Source organism: Ranitomeya imitator, chromosome 5 (assembly GCF_032444005.1).
Source record: "Ranitomeya imitator isolate aRanImi1 chromosome 5, aRanImi1.pri, whole genome shotgun sequence".
Classification (NCBI taxonomy): domain Eukaryota; kingdom Metazoa; phylum Chordata; class Amphibia; order Anura; family Dendrobatidae; genus Ranitomeya; species Ranitomeya imitator.
In genome coordinates this window covers 436,046,556-436,069,086 of record NC_091286.1, presented here as the reverse complement: position 1 = coordinate 436,069,086, position 22,531 = coordinate 436,046,556, and the positions used below count along the sequence as shown (strand labels likewise).

Here is a 22,531-nt window from a genome sequence, read left to right as displayed (position 1 = left end):
TCTGGGCATGCATGGAAGGATTTTCTAGTCCGGGTAAAAACACAAATCTCTCTCTCTCTCTCCAGAATTTTCTGCATTAAAATTCAGGTACTACCGAATTTGACAGATTTGTCACTGTACTGGATGCGTTACATCCGTTTGCGTATCGTTTTACAACATCCGTCGATACATCGCGCCGACGCATTATGATGGCCGTCTCAAGTCGGAAGTGTGAAAGAAGCCTAAACAGCACAATGACTACATTTCACCCTAAAAATAAGTAAACTGGTTGATTACAAATTTAACTACAGGATACATCTTTAGTTTAACATATCCCTATGGTAAAATAATTTCCAATCAAAGTCTGACTTCCATTAGTTTATATACAGTCAATTTAAATTGAAAATAACTTTTTGTCTATTTCAAGTTACTTCACTGACCACTGTGGGTTTTTATTACATAACCAAAAGGGTACCAACAATTTTCTCTGTGTGTGTTTAAAATGATAAATTTTGTGGTGTTTAATATGCATGATATACATATATGCTAACCACCTTAGGAAGAGACCCAAGTTGGGCTAAATGTAGCGGGACGAAAGAGACCGAAAAGCCCTCTACTTAAAGGAAATACATAGTGAATGCTTTCCTGAAACAGAAAATACTTGCAAGCAGCATAATACAAAGAATAACAGGTTTACCCAGAATCCTTTGCAGTAGGCGGAGCTATGCAAATCATCTCTTTCCACCCCAGTCTAATCCACAGCGCTTGGAACCGCCAAGCGTGCAATGCTGCGGATTAGTTTCTAAATTTACACAGCCAACCAATTCCTACCTGTGGACACGTGTTTCGGGCTTTAGGCCCTCATCAGCACAGGGCTGGAATTGGTTGGCTGTATGGAGTGGGGCTCGGTGAGCAAGCGATACATATATGCTAACCACCTTAGGGAGAGACCCAAGACCTAATATGCATGATAAATTTCATCCAGGTTGTTATAGATGTCACGAAACCTGATATATTTTCATCTTTTAAAAAACACTTTAAAGCATTCCTTTTACAATATTTACTGGTACCACATGAAATTGAAAATGTGATTTGCTTAGAAATTAGATTTTACATTTCACTTCTCAGAAAGTGCAGTGTATTATACTAGCCTGTCAGTGTTAGACTGATAGAAGATATTTTAGACCTCATCTCCGATAGGATATTATGCCTTTTGAATAAGGCAAACATAGGGGCATTGGTAGAATGAGCTAAGCTGATGGACTGACAGATGTAATGGTTTTCTTTTGTCAAACTACTCATATGCGACATTTGCTATTGACCTCAGCCTATGATCAATTACTAGATTGTGGCCCGATTCTAAGGCTAGGGTCACATTGCGTTAGTGCAATCCGTTTAGCTCTAGCGGATTGCGCTAACGCAATGTTTTCTATGGGGCTGCGGTCGGGGTCGCGGTAATGTCCCCGCTCTCGCAGATCCCCGATCTGCGAGAGCGGGGAACGGACCGCGGGCGCGCCTCGGACGCTGCAAGCAGCGTCCGCGGCGCGCCAGGAATCACCGGCTAGTGAAGCGCGTTCCCATTGCCTTCAATGGGCGCGTTAACGGCCGCGTTGCACGGCGTTAATTTCGCCGTGCAACGCTGTCCGTTTAACGCGGTCCCATAACACAATGGGAACCCAGCCTAACGCATCGGGTATTCTAGAATATGCATGTCCCCGTAGTATATGGACAATGATGATTCCAGAATTCGCGGCAGACTGTGCCCGTCGCTGATTGGTCGAGGCAACCTTTATGACATCATCGTCGCCATGGCAACCATTATGACATCATCGTCGCTGTGCCCGTTGCTGATTGGTCGAGGCCGCCAAGCCTCGACCAATCAGAGACGCGGGATGTCTACGTCCTTTATGACATCATCATCGCTGTGCCCGTCGCTGATTGGTCGAGGCCGCCAAGCCTCGACCAATCAGAGACGCGAGATTTCTACGTCGATGCTGTGCCCGTCGCTGATTGGTCGAGGCCTGGTGGCCTCGACCAATCAGAGACGTGGGAGTTCCAGGACAGACAGACAGACAGACGGAAAAACCCTTAGACAATTATATATATAGATACCACTAGAATCAGAGTTTCTTCAGTCCCAACAGATGTAGTGGAAACTCATCTGTACATTACAGCTGGCATCTGCTGCAGATAGCATGGGCACAACTCTTGTACATTCACTTTATGATAATGTACATTCACATCCTGCTGCCGAAATTTGTACCCCAATATGTGTGTAAACAGGTTGTGCGATGCAGTGATGCAAGGGCTGCAGAGCAAGGGTTAACAAATTAACAATAGGGGAACTCCTCGCAGGGAGAAAACAGTTAAATTGAAAAGGAGAAATTGCAATGTAACAACAGTCCAGTAATCAAACTTATCGTGTCTTTCAGGTCCTCAGCTGTCTCTTGTTTTCCTGCGCAAGCGCGGTCTCGCTTTCAGTTGGGTGCACGGTGCTCTCCAATCTCACCGTTCTGCCCGAGTGTCAAGGAGAAGTTGGCCACAGCACATCACAGCACTGATGCTCGGGGTGCAGAGCACGCTGCTCACCCTGCTGCACTCTCCCTGATGGCGGAAAACTAACTGCAGCTTCGTGCGCTTTCAGCTCTGTTTCTGGTTTAACCACTCCCCCTTGTCCCAGGTCATGCGGCCTGTCTGGTCCCCTATTTCTTCCCCTGGGCAACATGTGACACAGCCTCGACAGTTCCGGACCCAGCTCAGTATAGGTACTCGCAACCTGGCCCGTCTCCTTACACTCCTCCTCTCCTTTAGCTCGCCATTACACGTGCGAGAGTTCCTTCATCAGACGTTCACACTCCTTCATTTCTCGAACAATTCACTACCAAATAAACTGATCTTGTTCATAATGAGTGGGAGGTATTCCAGCTTTCACCTGCTCAGTACAGCGTGGTTCAGGTTGAGTGGTGGAGCTAGGTTGTTTGGTGGACAACGGGAGCACGTCCAGGTACAATGAATTAGCCATCTCAGAAGCTTCAGGCCTACGCACTTCTCTTAGACTGGTGGGTGGTAGACTACCCAAGCCTGAGAACGATGCAAGTGGCTCTTCCTCATCACAATCAGGAAGCACTGGAGCGAGCATTTCGGTGGGGCTTGACTCTCTCTCCTATTCTCCAGAGTCCTGAGACAGAAAAGGACGCAACATGCTAGGTTGACTCTTTGAGTAGGTGCCCCCTCTTCTCCTTTGGGTTGAACTTCATACACTAGACCATTGGCTCCAACTTGGCTTTTCACCCAATACAGGGTCTTTTCCCATAGATGTCCTGACTAGGGTTGAGCGAAACGGGTCGGCCATTTTCAAAAGTCGCCGACCTTTAGCAAAGTCGGGTTTCATGAAACCCGACCCGATCCCTGTGTGGGGTCGGCTATGAGGTCGACGATCTTGATCTTCGAGCCAAAGTCGCGCTTCATTCCGATACCACAAGTATCGGATATCGGCCGATATTTGCGGTATCGGAATCCATATTTATGTGTAAAATAAAGAATAAAAATAAAAAATAGGGATATAATCACCCTCTGACGCGCCCTGGTACTAACCGCTGTAACCGGCAGCTTCCATTCCTAAGAATGAGCGCGTGAAGGACCTTCGATGACGTCGCGGCTTGTGATTGGTCGCGTGAGCGGGCACATGAGCGGTCACACGACCAATCACAAGCTGCGACGTCATCGAAGGTCCTTCACGTGCTCATTCTTAGGAAGGAAGGCTGCCGGTGAGTATATGCCTATTTTTTTATTTTTATTCTTTATTTTACACATAAATATGGATCCCAGGGCCTGAAGGAGAGTTTCCTCTCCTTCAGACCCTGGGAACCATTAGTATCCCATTGTACTGCATTGGGTTTCGTGTTTCGGCCGACCCCGACCCCGACTTTTTAATAGGATCGGCCGATTTCACTCAACCCGACTTTTGAGAAAGTCGGGTTTCGGGAAACCCGACCTGACCCTAAAAAAACAAAAGTCGCTCAACCCTCGTCCTGACTTGTCCTGAGGCCGCTGGTCTCGAACCAGAACTCAATCTCCTGCCTTAAGAGCTGTCCCTCAAATGGGTGGTAATTCATGGTCCTCGAGTTCCTGGATCTTGGTCTGGACCAGTCTGTGAAGAGTCTGCAGCCGATGTCGATGTACTCAGACCCAGGATGACACCCCTGACTGTGGGTAGTCTTCTTCTGGATCCAATTCCAGTTTTGTGATCTCCTGTCCTTTCTGCCCGAACAGCAGGGTATATGGAATGTATCCGGTTGTACTGGGCACTCGGTAGTTGTACACCCAGACAAATTCATCCACATACTCAGGCCACCGTGCCTTCTGATCTTCCTCCAATATTCTCAGCATCTGAATTAGTGTCCGGTTGAAGCATTCATATGCTCCATTCCCTTGATGATGATAAGACGTCGTCCTTGACTTTTCAATCTGGTACAGAAGATGTAATTCCTCAATCACTCAGCCTTGAAAACACGCGCCTTGGTCAGAATGAATCCTCTTCGGGCAACCGTACACTAGGATGAAGTCTTGACAGATAGCCTGTGTAGCGAACTCAGTAGTCTGATCCCGGGTCGGAGTCACCACAGCAAACTTAGTAGTGGTCGGTCATCACCAGACAATGTTCTTACCCAAGATGAGCTGGAACCATATCAAGCAGTCGATCATTAATAAATCTAAGTGGGCAAAAGTCATGATGTTCTGTGTAGGGGATCTCTTTTCAGGAGGTTTTCCAAGTTTGCAGCTCCCACATTGCTGACAGGCTTAATCCACAGCAGTCTACAATTGATGGTGATACCTGCTTCTGTAACCACTGGAATGTCTTCTCTGGACTGAAATGAGCCCTTTTCCATGTGCCACCACAGCCACTATGCTGGTCATCTTCTCTGGGAGCACCGCTTTGCCCAGGCGTGTATTACGGAGGACAGAGAATGAACTTCAATCCAATATTGCGGCCAGCATGCAGCCAGCGGGTAAGGAAAGGATGAATCAAACACCTGAAAACTCCACCCATATGACCGAAAACCGGTCCCGCCAAATTCAGGTGACAGGTTCCCTTTAAAATCTGCTGAGTCCCCGGGTACAGAGGTACAGAGCGTCTCTTTCACTCTGGCTGGGGAGTCGCCTCAAAGCCACCCACTGACTCAATTGGGCAATTTCCCTATCTTCCAGTTGGAGATGCACCCAGTCCTCTCGAGGTTGTCCCAGCACTTGTTCTCCAGATGCCTCTACGATCTGTCCTGCATCGCCGCCAATGACCGGGCAAGGTCTGGGAAGCCAGGAATCTCTTCTGCCTCCATCTCTTCATCTCCGTAGCATCCCTGCCGCTCATGAGTCACTGGGACAAAGCATCAACATGTGTATTCTCGGCTCCTTTCTGATATACAATCTTGTACTGATACTTTGCCATGCGGGCCACCCACTGTTGCTCCAGGGCCCCCAGTTTTGCATTTTCCAGGTGGGCCAGGGAGTTGTTATCGTTGTGCACCAAGACTTTGGACCCCGACAAGTATTCAGCAAATTTTTCGGTCACTGCCCACACTAACACCAGCAATTCCAATTCGAAGGAACTGTAATTGTCCGGGTTCCGTTCCGAGTCATGGAGAGACCGACTCTCGAAGGCAATCACTCGTTCCTTCCCTTCTTGCATTTGTGATAGCGTGGCCACCCAGACAATGTAGACTTCCATCGGTGTGTAGAATGAAGGGCTGGGAGAAGTCTGCATAGGCAAGTATTGGGGCCTCGGTCAAGGCCATCTTCAGGGCTCGGAAGGTTTCTTCCTGGCCAACTCCCCACTGAATGGTCCGATTCTTTGCACCAGACTGCACTCCTTTTAACACTCCCAGCAGCCAATTAGCGATGTAAGTCAAATTCTTCATAAACATTTGGTTGTACCTAGAAAGCCCTAGAAAGGCCTGAACGTCCTTCAATGTCTTTGGGGTGAGCCAGTCTTGGACTGCCGTTATCTTTTCACATGCAGGTCTCCCCCCTTCAGCAGAGATTACATGTCCCAGGTACTTGATTTGCTTATGGAAGCCGTGACATTTTTGGGGCATCACTTTCAGGCCATGCTTCTGCAGTTGACTCAACATTTGCTCCAGTCACCGAATGTGTTCTTCAAAAGTGGCTGCAAAGACAATGATATCATCCAGATAGATGAGTGTAGCTTTAAAGTTCAGATCTCCCAAACATCTCTCCATTAATCGCTGAAATGTTCCAGGGGCATTAGTCATGTTGAATACTGCCTATTCAGTCAGGTTCATACTACCTATGGGACTATTTGAATTCAATTCAAATAGTCTCATAGGCAGAATGAACGCTGTCTTTGGACGATCGTGCTCAGCCATAGGCACTTGCCAGTTTCTGCTGGCCAGATTCAGGGACTAGAAATACTATTCCTTTCCCAAGGTGGACAACGACTCCTCAGTTCTAGCAGGAGGTAGGAATCCCGCACTGTACAGACATTCAGTTGCCTATAGTAGACACAAAAATCTAGGGATGAGACTAGGACGATGGGAGCTTCCCACGGGCTCTGACTCTCCCGGGTGACTCCACTGCAGCATGTGAGCCAACATTTGTTTCACATTTTTGTACATCTACGGTAGAATCTGCCGATATCTCTCTCAGATCGGTGCGGCACTTCCTCTGGGTATCTCGTAGGCTATCACTGTAGTAGATCCAAAGTCGTCATCATGACGGGCGAAGATATCCTGGTAACCCTCCAGTACAGCTTCCTCCTGTTGCACCTGTTGTGATGAAAGATCCATCAATTCAGCCTGCATCTGTTCCATGATCTGACACCCCTCCTTCATGCTTCCAGACAGGTGCTCCGGGGTCATGGTAGTGCAGCACCTCAGATAACCGGTTGCTGCAGTGATGTTTCCTTCCCTTCGGGGAGAGTGATGTCTCGCTTGGAGGCAAGGGGGATTCTCTCTATCAGGTAAGGCACATCTGAATCTAGGCCAGGAGGGAGAGCTCAGGATCGGGATTCAGGGGAGCTTCCTTAGACTTTATGTGTCCTGATCTAGAGGAGGAGCCAGCCAGTTGTAGAGGAGTGAGGAGAGGAGAAAGAAGTCTGAAACTGAGAGTAGACGTAGAGGCCGAGCAGCCATGAGGGATCTACAGCCTCTGGAAAGAGAGATAACGTGAGGAGTTGAATTGTGAAGGAGCTTAGAGGGAAGAAGCATGGTGGAGGAAAGGGCTCAGGAGGGGAACAGCGGAAGGACACCCTCAGAGCCAAAGCACAGAAACCGGGTACCGGGAGCCCGAGGTTGTGTTGTTCTCCAGGACGAACGACAGAATCGGAGGGCATTGGACTATATGTCAATTGCCCACGACAAGTCTGAGGTGAAGCAGTAGCCTTAGAGAAGGGTCATCTAAGAGATCCTATAAACAGGCTTGAACTGCTTATCATACAGACATCTGTCTCAGGACAGGAGAGAGGGGACTTTGCAATCAAGCTTTAAACAGCAGAGACTCAGCCAGCTAAAATAGCGCAAGTAGAAAAGTCTTATGGACCTCACCTGGAAGTGGGATCCCCTATTGCCTCCAAGCCGGCCAGACCACAGCTACCCTGCACCTGGTACCCTGGACCGAGGACTGCTACCATCAGTAAACCGGGTAAAAGACTGCAAACTCTGTGTCCTCCACTTATTCATCGGCATACACCACCTTTGCCACACACCTTGGGAGCCCTGGTGACATACTTCACCTGTGGGACATTATACCATCTAGCTGCCATACCATCACCCCAGAGGACCCCTTTAAGCAGCCTCAGTCCACTGACCGAATACCACAGGTGGCATCATGAACAATAGACTTTATTGATAACAACCCTTTAAAGACCTTTCCCCTTTAATTGGGCACCCAGGGCCATGGACCAGGTCGCAGCCACTGTGACATCCCCTTTAAGACTGGACCCAGTACAGACTACCCCATGGCCCAGGCGAGCGACTCAGTAGTGGCTATAGTCCAAAGGTCTCCTTGTTTTACTGCCAATTGGATGGCCTCCAATTGCACCAGTTCTTCTGGCATGCTTAGCACCTGTGCCCCTTCACTCTTGGACGAGAGAGTAAGATTGTCCTCTTCCAGATTAACGCACCGCACCACTACATTTCATTCATGGACGGTGGCCAGTGTCCTAGCAACGAGGAGTCCAAAGGGTGTTTGGTCCATAATGGTTGGCTCTATCTGGACTTCCACCCCTTCGAGTGGTACATAGGCTCATACAGGCAGTGTGACTACAGTCTGATCAGGTGGTAGAATGAGTTTAGCAGTGGCAGGGACTATCACTTTTCCTAATACTTTCCCTACACTCAATGTTTCTTGGGCCAGGGCAATCTGGATCAATTGCTGAAATACCTTCCTTTTGGGGGTTCGTGGGCTCCATCGGTCCAGAAAAGCATCTGGCAACTCGCTGATCAAAAGAGTTCCGAGTTCTTTCAGCACATTCATCCCCAAAATCACTGCAAGGCCGCTGCCAGTGTCCACGGCAGTCAACACTGATCCCTTCCGGCCCACATCCTGCCAACTACACCAAATGTAAGCAGGTTGCGGGATGCAGTGACACAAGGGAGGCAGAACAAGGGTTAACAAATTAACAATTTAAATGGCACAATAGAGGAACTCCTCGCAGGGAAAAAAACAGTTAAATTGAAAAGGAGTAATTACAATGTAACAACAGTCCAGTAATCAAACTTACCGTGTCTTTAAGATTCTCAGCCATCTCTCATTTTCCTGCGGGGCCGCAGTCTCACTTTCAGCCGGGTACGCGGTGCTCTTGAATCTCATCATTCTGCCCGATTGTCCAGGGGAACTCGGCCACAGCATGTCACGGCACTAATGCTCGGGGAGCGGAGCGTGCTGCTTACACTGCTGCACTCTCCCTGACGGCGGAAAACTAACTGCAGCTTCACATGCTTTCAGCTCTGTTTCCAGTTTAACCCTTGTCATGGGGCCTGTCCGGTCCCCTCTTTCTTCCCCCGGGCAACATTGGGCGCAGCCGCTACAATTCTGCACCCGGCTCAGTACCCGCAGCCAGGTCCGCCTCATTACACGTGCATCATTTTAAGTTAATGTAATATGTTAGACTATTTTCACATTTGCAGTTGAGTTTGCATGATTGTCTGCAAACGCATGTAAAAACGTATGCTAACGCAGCGTTTTTATCTGCATCAGTTTACACATGACGGCAAAAAAAAACACTGCACTTGCATGTATTTTTGTTTCCAGGAGGGCGTGTCTCAATGGGCGTGTCTAAATCAGTTCCTGGACATGCGCAGTCCGAAGTACGCAAGCGCAGCGAACGTATGCGTACGCAAATACATGCGTACGTATGCATTCCCATAGACAGTAATGCTAATGCACTTATCTGCATGCGCATGCCTGCGCATATTTGACAGAATTTGCTACCTCAAAAATTGCAACATGGTGAGTTAGCCGCAGCCAGCTGCACACCACGAAAAGACGCATGCGTAAGCAAACGCAGGCGAAAGCATGCAAACGCATGAACCTGCGTCCACAATGTAAAAGATATGAAATCAAGACGCATGCGGATTTATGCGTCAGAAAAGCTGTGGACACAACCGCAAATGTGAAACAGGCCTTAATGTACCATTATTGCTTATAAACAGCATTTTTTTTATTTAATTAGCTAAAAGCAGTACAGGATAATTTTATTCTTGTTCATTAATAACAGTTTCTCAAATTCTTATATCTGCATCAAGTAGACTCCAGTGGAAGGGATTCTTATTCTGCACCAGTTCCCATTCTCCTCCACTTTACAGCGCATGTCTGTCATTACCCAGATTATTGGAGAGAGTAATATGACAATGTTCATGAAAGGGGCTCCAGAAATGGTTGTGTGCTTTTGCAAACCAGAAACAGGTAACTATAAAGTATGTGTAGAAAAGATAGAATAACTATGATGTGTTGTATAATTATGACTAACTAGTTTGTTGATATAATATTTCACATTCGAATACAGGTTATAAAATACAATATCTGGATGCTTCAAAATGAGGTTGGCACAATAGGTAACAATGAATTGGGTGTGAATATGGAGTTATGTAAATTACAGTCATTTATATATTTAGATTGCCCTACTTGTGCTATTTCTTTGAGAACAACACGTAACAAAATAGAAACTTTAACTTCAGTGCATCTTTGAGCATTTATCTAACATTATACCAGTTATTGGTTCACTTTGCAGCATTTTTTGTACATACGTTTGGCAATATCAAATATTCACTTCTGGTATAAAGGATAATATAAAGTATGTCTATGATTTTGAGAAATATAAAACTTTGTTTGAAACGCCTCAGGCGTTTAGGAGCTGCGTCCCCACATGATGTTTTTTTATAATATATAAATAAAGCACTGAAGATTTTATGAAGAGACGCCTGGTGCTGGAACTTTTTCCTTTCCTTTTTGCTAAAATATGTATATGCCTACCTAAATTCATGGAACTATAATCAACACATGGAGTATTTTGCTACAGTCTATATGGCTATAGATAATTTTGATTTTGAATAATTTTTGTCATTTCATAATAGTTCCAGACAACTTCTTTGAGAAACTTAATTATTGCACAGTACAAGGCTTCCGAGTAATTGGGCTAGCTTGTCGGTCACTGCAAAAAGAAGATCTGCCAAAGTCTTTTGACACAAACAGGTAAGAACAACTTTTAGACCGGCGTCACACTTACTGTATGGAAAATTGGTCCGAGTCTCCCTACCGAGAGTCGCATGAGTGTCATGCGAGTGTAATGTGTTTACAATCCGATTTTTCACATCTAGCATCCGATTTACATCTGAGAGCAGTGCGATTGCTATCCGACTGCAATGCGATTTTAACATGAGTCATTTACACATTGTTGTCAAAGGAAATATTCGTCAAAACACACACACACATATATATACACACTGCTCAAAAAAATAAAGGGAACACTAAAATGCCACATCCTAGATATCCTAGATATGTTTTTTGTGAAATTGATTGTCAATCAGTGTTGCTTCCTAAGTGGACAGTTTGATTTCACAGAAGTTTGATTGACTTGGATATTACTTTATTTTTTTGAGCAGTGTATATATATATATATATATATATATATAAATATCTATATACTAGCTGAAGAGCCCGGCGTTGCCTGGGCATAGTAAATATCTGTGGTTAGTTATAGCACCTCACTTCTCTTATTTTCCCATCACGCCTCTCATTTTCCCAATCACATCTTTAATTTTCCCCCTCACATCTCTCATTTTCTCCCTCACACCTCTCATTCCCGCCTAACACTTGTCATTTCGACCTCACATCTGTCATTTTCCGATCACTACACTATTTTCCCTCACTCCTCTCATTTTGCACTCACACCTTTTCATTTTCACCTCACACCTCTCATTTTCACCTCAGTATATACATGTTTGTCATCTCCCTTATATATAGTATACACCTGTATGTCATCTCCTGTATATAGTATATACCTGTATGTCATCTCCCCTGTATATAGTATATACCTGCTGTGTGTCATCTCCCCTGTATATAGTATATACCTGTATGTCATCTCCTCCTATATATAGTATATACCTGTATGTCATCTCCTCCTATATATAGTATATACCTGTATGTCATCTCCTCCTATATATAGTATATACCTGTATGTCATCTCCTTCTATATATAGTATATACCTGTATGTCATCTCCTCCTGTATATAGTATATACCTGTGTGTCATCTCCCCTGTATATAGTATATATCTGTGTGTCATCTCCTCCGGTATATAGTATATACCTGTATGTCATCTTCTATATATAGCATATACCTGTATGTCATCTCCTCCTGTATATAGTATATACCTGTAGGTAACCTGCTCCTGTATATAGTATATACCTGTGTGTCATCTCTCCTGTATATAGTATATATCTGTGTGTCATCTCCCCTGTCTATAGTATATACCTGTGTGATCTCCTGTATTAGACCTCGTTAACACGTTATTTGCTCAGTATTTTTACCTCAGTATTTGTAAGATAAATTGGCAGCCTGATAAATCCCCAGCCAACAGGAAGCCCTCCCCCTGGCAGTATATATTAGCTCACACATACACATAATAGACAGGTCATGTGACTGACAGCTGCTGTATTTCCTATATGGTACATTTGTTGCTCTTGTAGTTTGTCTGCTTATTAATCAGATTTTTATTTTTGAAGGCTAATACCAGACTTGTGTGTGTTTTAGGGCGAGTTTCATCTGTCAAGTTGTGTGTGTTGAGTTGTGTGTGGCGACATGCATGTAGTGACTTTTGTGAGATGAGTTTTGTGTGGCAACATGCGTGTAGCAACTTTTTGTGTGTCGAGTTGCATGTGACAGGTTAGTGTAGCAAGTTGTGTGCAGCAAGTTTTGCGCATGGCGAGTTTTGCGCGTGGTGAGTTTTATGTCTGGTGCCTTTTGAGTATGTGCAAGTTTTGTGTGAGGGAACTTTTGCATGTGTTGCAAATTTTGTGCATCTGGCAATTTTTCCGCGTGTGCAAGTTTTGCGTGTGGCGAGTTTTCCATGAGGTGAGTTTTGCACTTGTGGCGAGTTTTGCGTGAGCCTAGTTTTTGCATGTGGCGAGTTTTGCGCGTGGTGAGTTTTGAGCGGCGACTTTTGTGTTTCGACTTTTATGTGGCGAGGTTGGTGTATGTGTGGTGAAATGTGTGCTGAGGGTGGTATATGTGTTCAAGCACGTGGTAGTGTGTGGCGCATTTTGTGTGTGTGTTCATATCCCCATGTGTGGTGAGTATCTCATGTCGGGGCCCCACCTTAGCAACTGATCGGTATATACTCTTTGGCGCCATCGCTCTCATTGTTTAAGTCCCCCTTGTTCACCTCTGGCAGCTGTCAATTTGCCTCCTACACTTTTCCTTTCACTTTTCCCCATTATGTAGATAGGGGAAAAATAGTTTGGTGAATTGAAAAGCGCGGGGTTAAAATTTCACCTCACAACATAGCCTATGATGCTCTCAGGGTCCAGACGTGTGACTGTGCAAAATTTTGTGGCTGTAGCTGCGACGCCTCCAACACTTTTCCTTTCACTTTTTTCCCCATTATGTAGATAGGGGAAAAATTGTTTGGTGAATTGGAACGCGCGGGGTTAAAATTTAACCTCACAACGTAGCCTATGACGCTCTCAGGGTCCAGACGTGTGACTGTGCAAAATTTTGTTGCTGTAGCTGCGACGCTTCCAACACTTTTCCTTTCACTTTTTTCCCCATTATGTAGATAGGGGCAAAATTGTTTGGTGAATTGGAACGCGCGGGGTTAAAATTTTGCCTCACAATATAGCCTATGACGCTCTCGGGGTCCAGACGTGTGACTGTGCAAAATTTTGTGGCTGTAGCTGCGACGGTGCAGATGCCAATCCCGGACATACACACACACACACACATACACACATACACACATTCAGCTTTATATAGTAGATATAATTGTCTAAGGGTTTTTCTGTCTGTCTGCCTGTCTGTCTGTCTGTCCTGGAAATCCCTCGTCTCTGATTGTCAGAGACGGGCACAGTATCGACGTAGAAATCCCGCGCCTCGACCAATCAGTGACCGGCACAGCGATGATGATGTCATAAAGGACGTAGACTTCCCGCGTCTCGGGCACAGCGACGATGATGTCATAATGGTTGCCATGGCGACAATGATGTCATAAAGGTTGCCTCGACCAATCAGCGACGGGCACAGCGACGATGATGTCATAATGGTTGCCATGGCGACGATGATGTCATAAAGGTTGCCTCGACCAATCAGCAACGGGCACAGCGACGATGATGTCATAATGGTTGCCAAGGCGACGATGATGTCATTAAGGTTGCCTCGAGCAATCAGCGACGGGCACAGTCTGCCGCAAATTCTGGAATCATCATTGTCCATATACTACGGGGATATGCATATACTAGAATACCTGATGCGTTAGAATCGGGCCACAATCTAGTATATATATATATATATATATATATATATATATATATATATACAAACATATATATATATACTGTATATATATATTTATATATATATATATCTATAATATAACGCTGGGAGCGTCACTCTGTCCGAAGCCTTTATAGACTGCGCAGGCGCAAGCGCCGGCGCAGTCTGGGCCTCATAGAGTGACGCTCCCGGGAGATCGTGTTTTGCGTTCACACTGAACGCACACCGCAAACTCCAACAGAGAAGCAGGGACTGCCAGGAGTGTGAGTATCGGCCATATTCACCTGTCCTGCGTTCCATCGCTGAGCGCCGCCATCTTCCCGGTCTTCGGCCTGTAACCTTCAGTTCAGAGGGCGCGATGACACGCTTAATGCGCGCAGGCGCCGCCCTCTGACTGAACAGTCACGGCCAGGAGACCGGGAAGATGGCGGCGCCCAGCGATGGAACGCAGGACAGGTGAATATAGTAAGTGCTGGGGGGCCTGAGCTGGCGGCGATACCGGCACGTGACCCCCACTGCGTGCCGGTGTCCCCGCCTGCTCAGGCCCCCCAGCACTCGGCGCCGAGCGGGTCAGAGGCAGTATAGGGACGCAGGATGGAGCAGCACATAAGGATGGGGACGCAGGATGGAGCAGCACATAAGGATGGGGACGCAGGATGGAGCAGCACATAAGGATGGGGACGCAGGATGGAGCAGCACATAAGGATGGGGACGCAGGATGGAGCAGCACATAAGGATGGGGACGCAGGATGGAGCAGCACATAAGGATGGGGACGCAGGATGGAGCAGCACAAGGATGGGGACGCAGGATGGAGCAGCACATAAGGATGGGGACGCAGGATGGAGCAGCACATAAGGATGGGGACGCAGGATGGAGCAGCACATGACAGGATGGGGACGCAGGATGGAGCAGCACATGACAGGATGGGGACGCAGGATGGAGCAGCACATGACAGGATGGGGACGCAGGATGGAGCAGCACATAAGGATGGGGACGCAGGATGCAGCAGCACATAAGGATGGGGACGCAGGATGGGAGCAGCACATAACAGGATGGGGACGCAGGATGGAGCAGCACATAAGGATGGGGGCGCAGGATGGAGCAGCTCATGACAGGATGGGGACGCAGGATGGAGCAGCTCATGACAGGATGGGGACGCAGGATGGAGCAGCACATAAGGATGGGGACGCAGGATGCAGCAGCACATAAGGATGGGGACGCAGGATGCAGCAGCACATAAGGATGGGGACGCAGGATGGAGCAGCACATAAGGATGGGGACGCAGGATGGAGCAGCACATAAGGATGGGGACGCAGGATGGAGCAGCACATAAGGATGGGGACGCAGGATGCAGCAGCACATAAGGATGGGGACGCAGGATGGAGCAGCACATAAGGATGGGGACGCAGGATGCAGCAGCACATAAGGATGGGGACGCAGGATGGAGCAGCACATAAGGATGGGGACGCAGGATGCAGCAGCACATAAGGATGGGGACGCAGGATGGAGCAGCACATGAGGATGGGGACGCAGGATGGAGCAGCACATAAGGATGGGGACGCAGGATGGAGCAGCACATGAGGATGGGGACGCAGGATGCAGCAGCACATAAGGATGGGGACGCAGGATGGAGCAGCACATAAGGATGGGGACGCAGGATGGAGCAGCACATAAGGATGGGGACGCAGGATGGAGCAGCACATAAGGATGGGGACGCAGGATGGAGCAGCACATAAGGATGGGGACGCAGGATGGAGCAGCACATAAGGATGGGGACGCAGGATGGAGCAGCACATAAGGATGGGGACGCAGGATGCAGCAGCACATGACAGGATGGGGACGCAGGATGCAGCAGCACATAAGGATGGGGACGCAGGATGCAGCAGCACATAAGGATGGGGACGCAGGATGGAGCAGCACATAAGGATGGGGACGCAGGATGGAGCAGCACATAAGGATGGGGACGCAGGATGGGAGCAGCACATAAGGATGGGGACGCAGGATGGAGCAGCACATAAGGATGGGGACGCAGGCTGCAGCAGCACATAAGGATGGGGACGCAGGATGCAGCAGCACATAAGGATGGGGACGCAGGATGGAGCAGCACATAAGGATGGGGACGCAGTATGCAGCAGCACATAAGGATGGGGACGCAGGATGGAGCAGCACATAAGGATGGGGACGCAGGATGGGAGCAGCACATAAGGATGGGGACGCAGGATGGAGCAGCACATAAGGATGGGGACGCAGGATGGAGCAGCACATGACAGGATGGGGACGCAGGATGGAGCAGCGCATGACAGGATGGGGACGCAGGATGGAGCAGCACATACCAGGATGGAGACAATATACCAATATAAATGCTCGCCACCCGGGCGTAGAACGGGTTCAATAGCTAGTATATACAGTGGGGCAAAAAAGTATTTAGTCAGTCAGCAATAGTGCAAGTTCCACCACTTAAAAAGATGAGAGGCGTCTGTAATTTACATCATAGGTAGACCTCAACTATGGGAGACAAACTGAGAAAAAAAAATCCAGAAAATCACATTGTCTGTTTTTTTAACATTTTATTTGCATATTATGGTGGAAAATAAGTATTTGGTCAGAAACAAAATTTCATCTCAATACTTTGTAATATATCCTTTGTTGGCAATGACAGAGGTCAAACGTTTTCTGTAAGTCTTCACAAGGTTGCCACACACTGTTGTTGGTATGTTGGCCCATTCCTCCATGCAGATCTCCTCTAGAGCAGTGATGTTTTTGGCTTTTCGCTTGGCAACATGGACTTTCAACTCCCTCCAAAGGTTTTCTATAGGGTTGAGATCTGGAGACTGGCTAGGCCACTCCAGGACCTTGAAATGCTTCTTACGAAGCCACTCCTTCGTTGCCCTGGCGGTGTGCTTTGGATCATTGTCATGTTGAAAGACCCAGCCACGTTTCATCTTCAATGCCCTTGCTGATGGAAGGAGGTTTGCACTCAACATCTCACGATACATGGCCCCATTCATTCTTTCATGCACCCGGATCAGTCGTCCTGGCCCCTTTGCAGAGAAACAGCCCCAAAGCATGATGTTTCCACCACCATGCTTTACAGTAGGTATGGTGTTTGATGGATGCAACTCAGTATTCTTTTTCCTCCAAACACGACAAGTTGTGTTTCTACCAAACAGTTCCAGTTTGGTTTCATCAGACCATAGGACATTCTCCCAAAACTCCTCTGGATCATCCAAATGCTCTCTAGCAAACTTTAGACGGGCCCGGACATGTACTGGCTTAAGCAGTGGGACACGTCTGGCACTGCAGGATCTGAGTCCATGGTGGCGTAGTGTGTTACTTATGGTAGGCCTTGTTACATTGGTCCCAGCTCTCTGCAGTTCATTCACTAGGTCCCCCCGCGTGGTTCTGGGATTTTTGCTCACCGTTCTTGTGATCATTCTGACCCCACGGGGTGGGATTTTGCGTGGAGCCCCAGATCGAGGGAGATTATCAGTGGTCTTGTATGTCTTCCATTTTCTAATTATTGCTCCCACTGTTGATTTCTTCACTCCAAGCTGGTTGGCTATTGCAGATTCAGTCTTCCCAGCCTGGTGCAGGGCTACAATTTTGTTTCTGGTGTCCTTTGACAGCTCTTTGGTCTTCACCATAGTGGAGTTTGGAGTCAGACTGTTTGAGGGTGTGCACAGGTGTCTTTTTATACTGATAACAAGTTTAAACAGGTGCCATTACTACAGGTAATGAGTGGAGGAAAGAGGAGACTCTTAAAGAAGAAGTTACAGGTCTGTGAGAGCCAGAAATCTTGATTGTTTGTTTCTGACCAAATACTTATTTTCCACCATAATATGCAAAAAAAAATGATAAAAAAACAGACAATGTGATTTTCTGGATTTTTTTTCTCAGTTTGTCTCCCATAGTTGAGGTCTACCTATGATGTAAATTACAGACGCCTCTCATCTTTTTAAGTGGTGGAACTTGCACTATTGCTGACTGACTAAATACTTTTTTGCCCCACTGTATATATGCATATATATATATATATATATATATTTATATATATATATACAGTTAGGGCCAGAAATATTTGGACAGTGACACAAGTTTTGTTATTTTAGCTGTTTACAAAAACATGTTCAGAAATACAATTATATATATAATATGGGCTGAAAGTGCACACTCCCAGCTGCAATATGATAGTTTCCACATCCAAATCGGAGAAAGGGTTTAGGAATCATAGCTCTGTAATGCATAGCGTCCTCTTTTTCAAGGGACCAAAAGTAATTGGACAATGGACTCTAAGGGCTGCAATTAACTCTGAAGGCGTCTCCCTCGTTAACCTGTAATCAATGAAGTAGTTAAAAGGTCAGGGGTGGATTCCAGGTGTGTGGTTTTGCATTTGGAAGCTGTTGCTGTGAGCAGACAACATGCGGTCAAAGGAACTCTCAATTGAGGTGAAGCAGAACATCCTGAGGCTGAAAGAAAAGAAAAAATCCATCAGAGAGATAGCAGACATGCTTGGAGTAGCAAAATCAACAGTTGGGTACATTCTGAGAAAAAAGGAATTGACTGGTGAGCTTGGGAACTCAAAAAGGCCTGGGCGTCCACGGATGACAACAGTGGTGGATGATCGCCGCATACTTAATTTGGTGAAGAAGAACCCGTTCACAACATCAACTGAAGTCCAGAACACTCTCAGTGAAGTAGGTGTATCTGTCTCTAAGTCAACAGTAAAGAGAAGACTCCATGACAGTAAATACAAAGGGTTCACATCTAGATGCAAACCATTCATCAATACCAAAAATAGACAGGCCAGAGTTAAATTTGCGGAAAAACACCTCAAGAAGCCAGCTCAGTTCTGGAAAAGTATTCTATGGACAGATGAGACAAATATCAACCTGTACCAGAATGATGGGAAGAAAAAAGTTTGGAGAAGAAAGGGAACGGCACATGATCCAAGGCATACCACATCCTCTGTAAAACATGGTGGAGGCAACGTGATGGCATGGGCATGCATGGCTTTCAATGGCACTGGGTCACTTGTGTTTATTGATGACATAAGAGCAGACAAGAGTAGCCGGATGAATTCTGAAGTGTACCGGGATATACTTTCAGCCCAGATTCAGCCAAATGCTGCAAAGTTGAGTGGACGGCGCTTCATAGTACAGATGGACAATGACCCCAAGCATACATCCAAAGCTACCCAGGAGTTCATGAGTGCCAAAAAGTGCAACATTCTGCAATGGCCAAGTCAATCTCCAGATCTAAACCCAATTGAGCATGCATTTCACTTGCTCAAATCCAGACTTAAGACGGAAAGACCCACAAACAAGCAAGACCTGAAGGCTGCGGCTGTAAAGGCCTGGCAAAGCATTAAGAAGGAGGAAACCCAGCGTTTGGTGATGTCCATGGGTTCCAGACTTAAGGCAGTGATTGCCTCCAAAGGATTTGCAACAAAATATTGAAAATAAAAATATTTTGTTTGGGTTATGTTTATTTGTCCAATTACTTTTGACCTCCTAAAATGTGGAGTGTTTGTAAAGAAATGTGTACAATTCCTACATTTTCTATCAGATATTTTTGTTCAACCCTTCAAATTAAACGTTACAATCTGCACTTGAATTCTGTTGTAGAGGTTTCATTTCAAATCCAATGTGATGGCATGCAGAGCCCAAATCGCGAAAATTGTGTCACTTCTGATCTAATACATATCACCTGCACAAGCTGCCGTACGTCTCCGCAAATGCAGCCATAATGAGCCCCCTGTCCCACACGTATTACCTGCTCCGTGTCTCCTCGTAGAATACCTAGCCAAAGTGGCGTACTGAATCCGCCTGCCCCTTATGGCTGCATTTGCGGAGACGTACGGCAGCTTGTGCAGGTGATATGTATTAGATCAGAAGCTTATTGCGCTTGGTTGTCAGAGACATATAGTAGCATTTAGCTACAGCGGACATTGCACTATGGTGAATGCGGGCTAATTCAAGCCTTATATTTATTGTCAACTGTGCGTACAGCAGCATGAGCAGAATATAGGACAGGAAGCATGTTACAGGTATATAGCAGGAGTTAGCTACAGCGGACATTGCATTGTGGTGAATGCAGGCTAATTGTAGCCGCATGTTTATTGTAAGCACACTGCCTTTTTAGGGGCGCATAGTAACATTTAGCTACAACGGTTATTATAAGATGACAAATGCCGGTGAATTAGAGTTATCTAGTTGAATTATAGGGGATATTATCCTGCCAGCCTTATATACCGATTTAGGTACATTGCATGGTGACATCTATATTGGATAGGGAATTATCGGCATGGCTGGTTAATTTTTCAATTGGATATTATGGATACATTCCTAATAATTTCCTGCTCCTGTAACCAATAATATTTGTACTTTGAGATCTATATATGCCCATGTGCCCATTTGTTTTGCTCTTGATATTTAGTGTCTTCCTCCAGCTGTCCGCCTTTTGTGATTCAGGTTGTACAGAGGCACCTTAGTATTTTTATGTATGTTATGTATTGTATTTATTGTTAATAAAAGAATCTGTTTTAATATATCTTTGCTGCACTTTTGTGGATCACAATAGTTCACTTATTGTGTTCCTGGTATGTTTTTGACCACAATATGTATGTACAGTATGTATATATATTAGATAGATAGATAGATAGATAGATAGATAGATAGATAGATAGATAGATAGATAGATAGAAGAAAAGCCGTTAATTCATGTGCCGTGTTCTGTAAAATCACTGCAGGAGCTGACAGGATAGAAGAGTTGGATTACATACAGTAAATTCAAATGGAATAGGTAGATATATAGATGGCAGCGACAAATACAATTAGTGCAGTGTGTGTTCAAATTACTATACATGAATTTAATTATTAAAAACTTATTTTTCTGAAAAAAATGGAGTGGGCTCATGTGCATTTTCATAACCATCAGAGGGAAAGCCGACAGCTGGGAGCAGATGTGTATAGCCTGGGAAGGGGGTAATACCCCTTAGAGCTTCCCATGCTATTAATACAGCTAACAGCTGGATAATTAGCATTTACTGTCCACTAAAATAGGGTACCCTAAAAAAATGACGGAGGATCCCCCTATATTTAATGGCTACCAAAGGCTATGCAGACAGCTGCGGGCTGATATTACTAGCCTAGGAAGTCACTATGGATACTGTCCCCCTAGGCTAAAAACATCAGCTCTCATTCGTGCCAGAAAAGGTGCATCTCTAAGATGCCCAAATTCTGGCACTTACGTCTCGATCTTGCAGGGCAAGTGGGATAATAGTTGGGGGTTGACATGAAGCCCCACGGTTAGCAATGCAGAGGCGTCAATAAGATTTCCCCATTTCTAACCCCAAAGTCACATTGTAAGAAAACATAGACACCCAGAAAAAGTCCTTTAATTAAAAGAAAGTCACAGACTCCTTTAATATTCTTAATTAAACCATAGTTGCGACCTCGCCTACTCCCCTGGTGCCCTCGTCATCTGTAAAAGAGGTAAAAAGAACCAAACAGCAGTATTCCTCACCTTTCCGCAGAAATGCTTTAAAACCATTTGTCCCACGACGGGTCCAGCTCTGCTGCATCTAGATGACAGGCTGCATGATGCAACCATGCAGCCTGTCATCCAGCAGACACTGAGCATCGTGTGCTCAGTGTCCTCCTGTGAACTGCTATTCCCTGTGTGAGGGCACCGCGAGCGTGAGAAAGTTTTCCTGCTTGCTGTGCACTCTGACAGGGAATAGGAGTTCACAACCAATGAACCTGTAGTGTTTCCATTTTTCGTGATCTGGGCTGGGTAAGGGCTAATCTTTTGCGTGCCAAGCTTATGTTTTTTTATCGATACCATTTTGATGTAGATACAATCTTTTGATCGACCGTTTTTCATTTTAATGAAATGTTGCTGCGAGCAAAAAAATGTAATTCTGGTGTTTTTATTTTTTTTCTCATTACTCCGTTTACTGATTGGATTAATTATTTTTATATATTAAGAGATCGGGTGATTCTGAACATGGCCATCCCAAATATGTGTATTTTTTATTTTTTTAAATTGTTTTATTTTGAATGGAGTAAAAGGGGGTAATTTAAATTTGTATTTATTTTTTCAAACTTTTTTTACTTTTCACTTGCTTCTGCAATCATAAGATTGCCTGTGCTATACACAGCAGAGCTTCAGCCCTGCTTTATGTAGCTAAAATGATCACCTGCTGAACGCTGGCTGCTCATAGCTATCAGGCAATGACAACCACAGGGGTCTCCTGCAGACAGGGGCATTTAATATGCTAACAGCCGCAATGGTGCGCTATTGCACCCGTGGCTCTGATGGGCACATGTCAGCTGACATGTGCCGGAAAAGATGTGGGCTCATCGCCAGAGCCTGCAGTAAATAGGGGGGAGGCAACCTTAGAGAGCCTATACTTTTCCTATACATCTAAGGACAGAAAGAGTTTAAGAGAACATGAGAGCTAAATCACTGCAGACATTCAGAGAAAAACATACCTTACTTTTCGGACTATAAGACTCGCTTGACCATAAGATGCACCTAGGTTTTA

The 22,531-nt window shown here is 45.8% G+C and overlaps 1 protein-coding gene across 1 annotated transcript in view; it reads left to right on the top strand.

Annotated features, from left to right (window-relative positions):
* The window catches only part of LOC138638116 (probable cation-transporting ATPase 13A4), a 542,444-nt gene that overhangs the window by 295,378 nt on the left and 224,535 nt on the right, over positions 1–22,531 (top strand). Inside the window, exons 16-17 of the mRNA XM_069727138.1 lie at positions 9,744–9,900; positions 10,569–10,686. Coding sequence (XP_069583239.1) covers positions 9,744–9,900; positions 10,569–10,686 — 275 coding nt within the window. The remainder of the gene's footprint in view (positions 1–9,743; positions 9,901–10,568; positions 10,687–22,531) is intronic.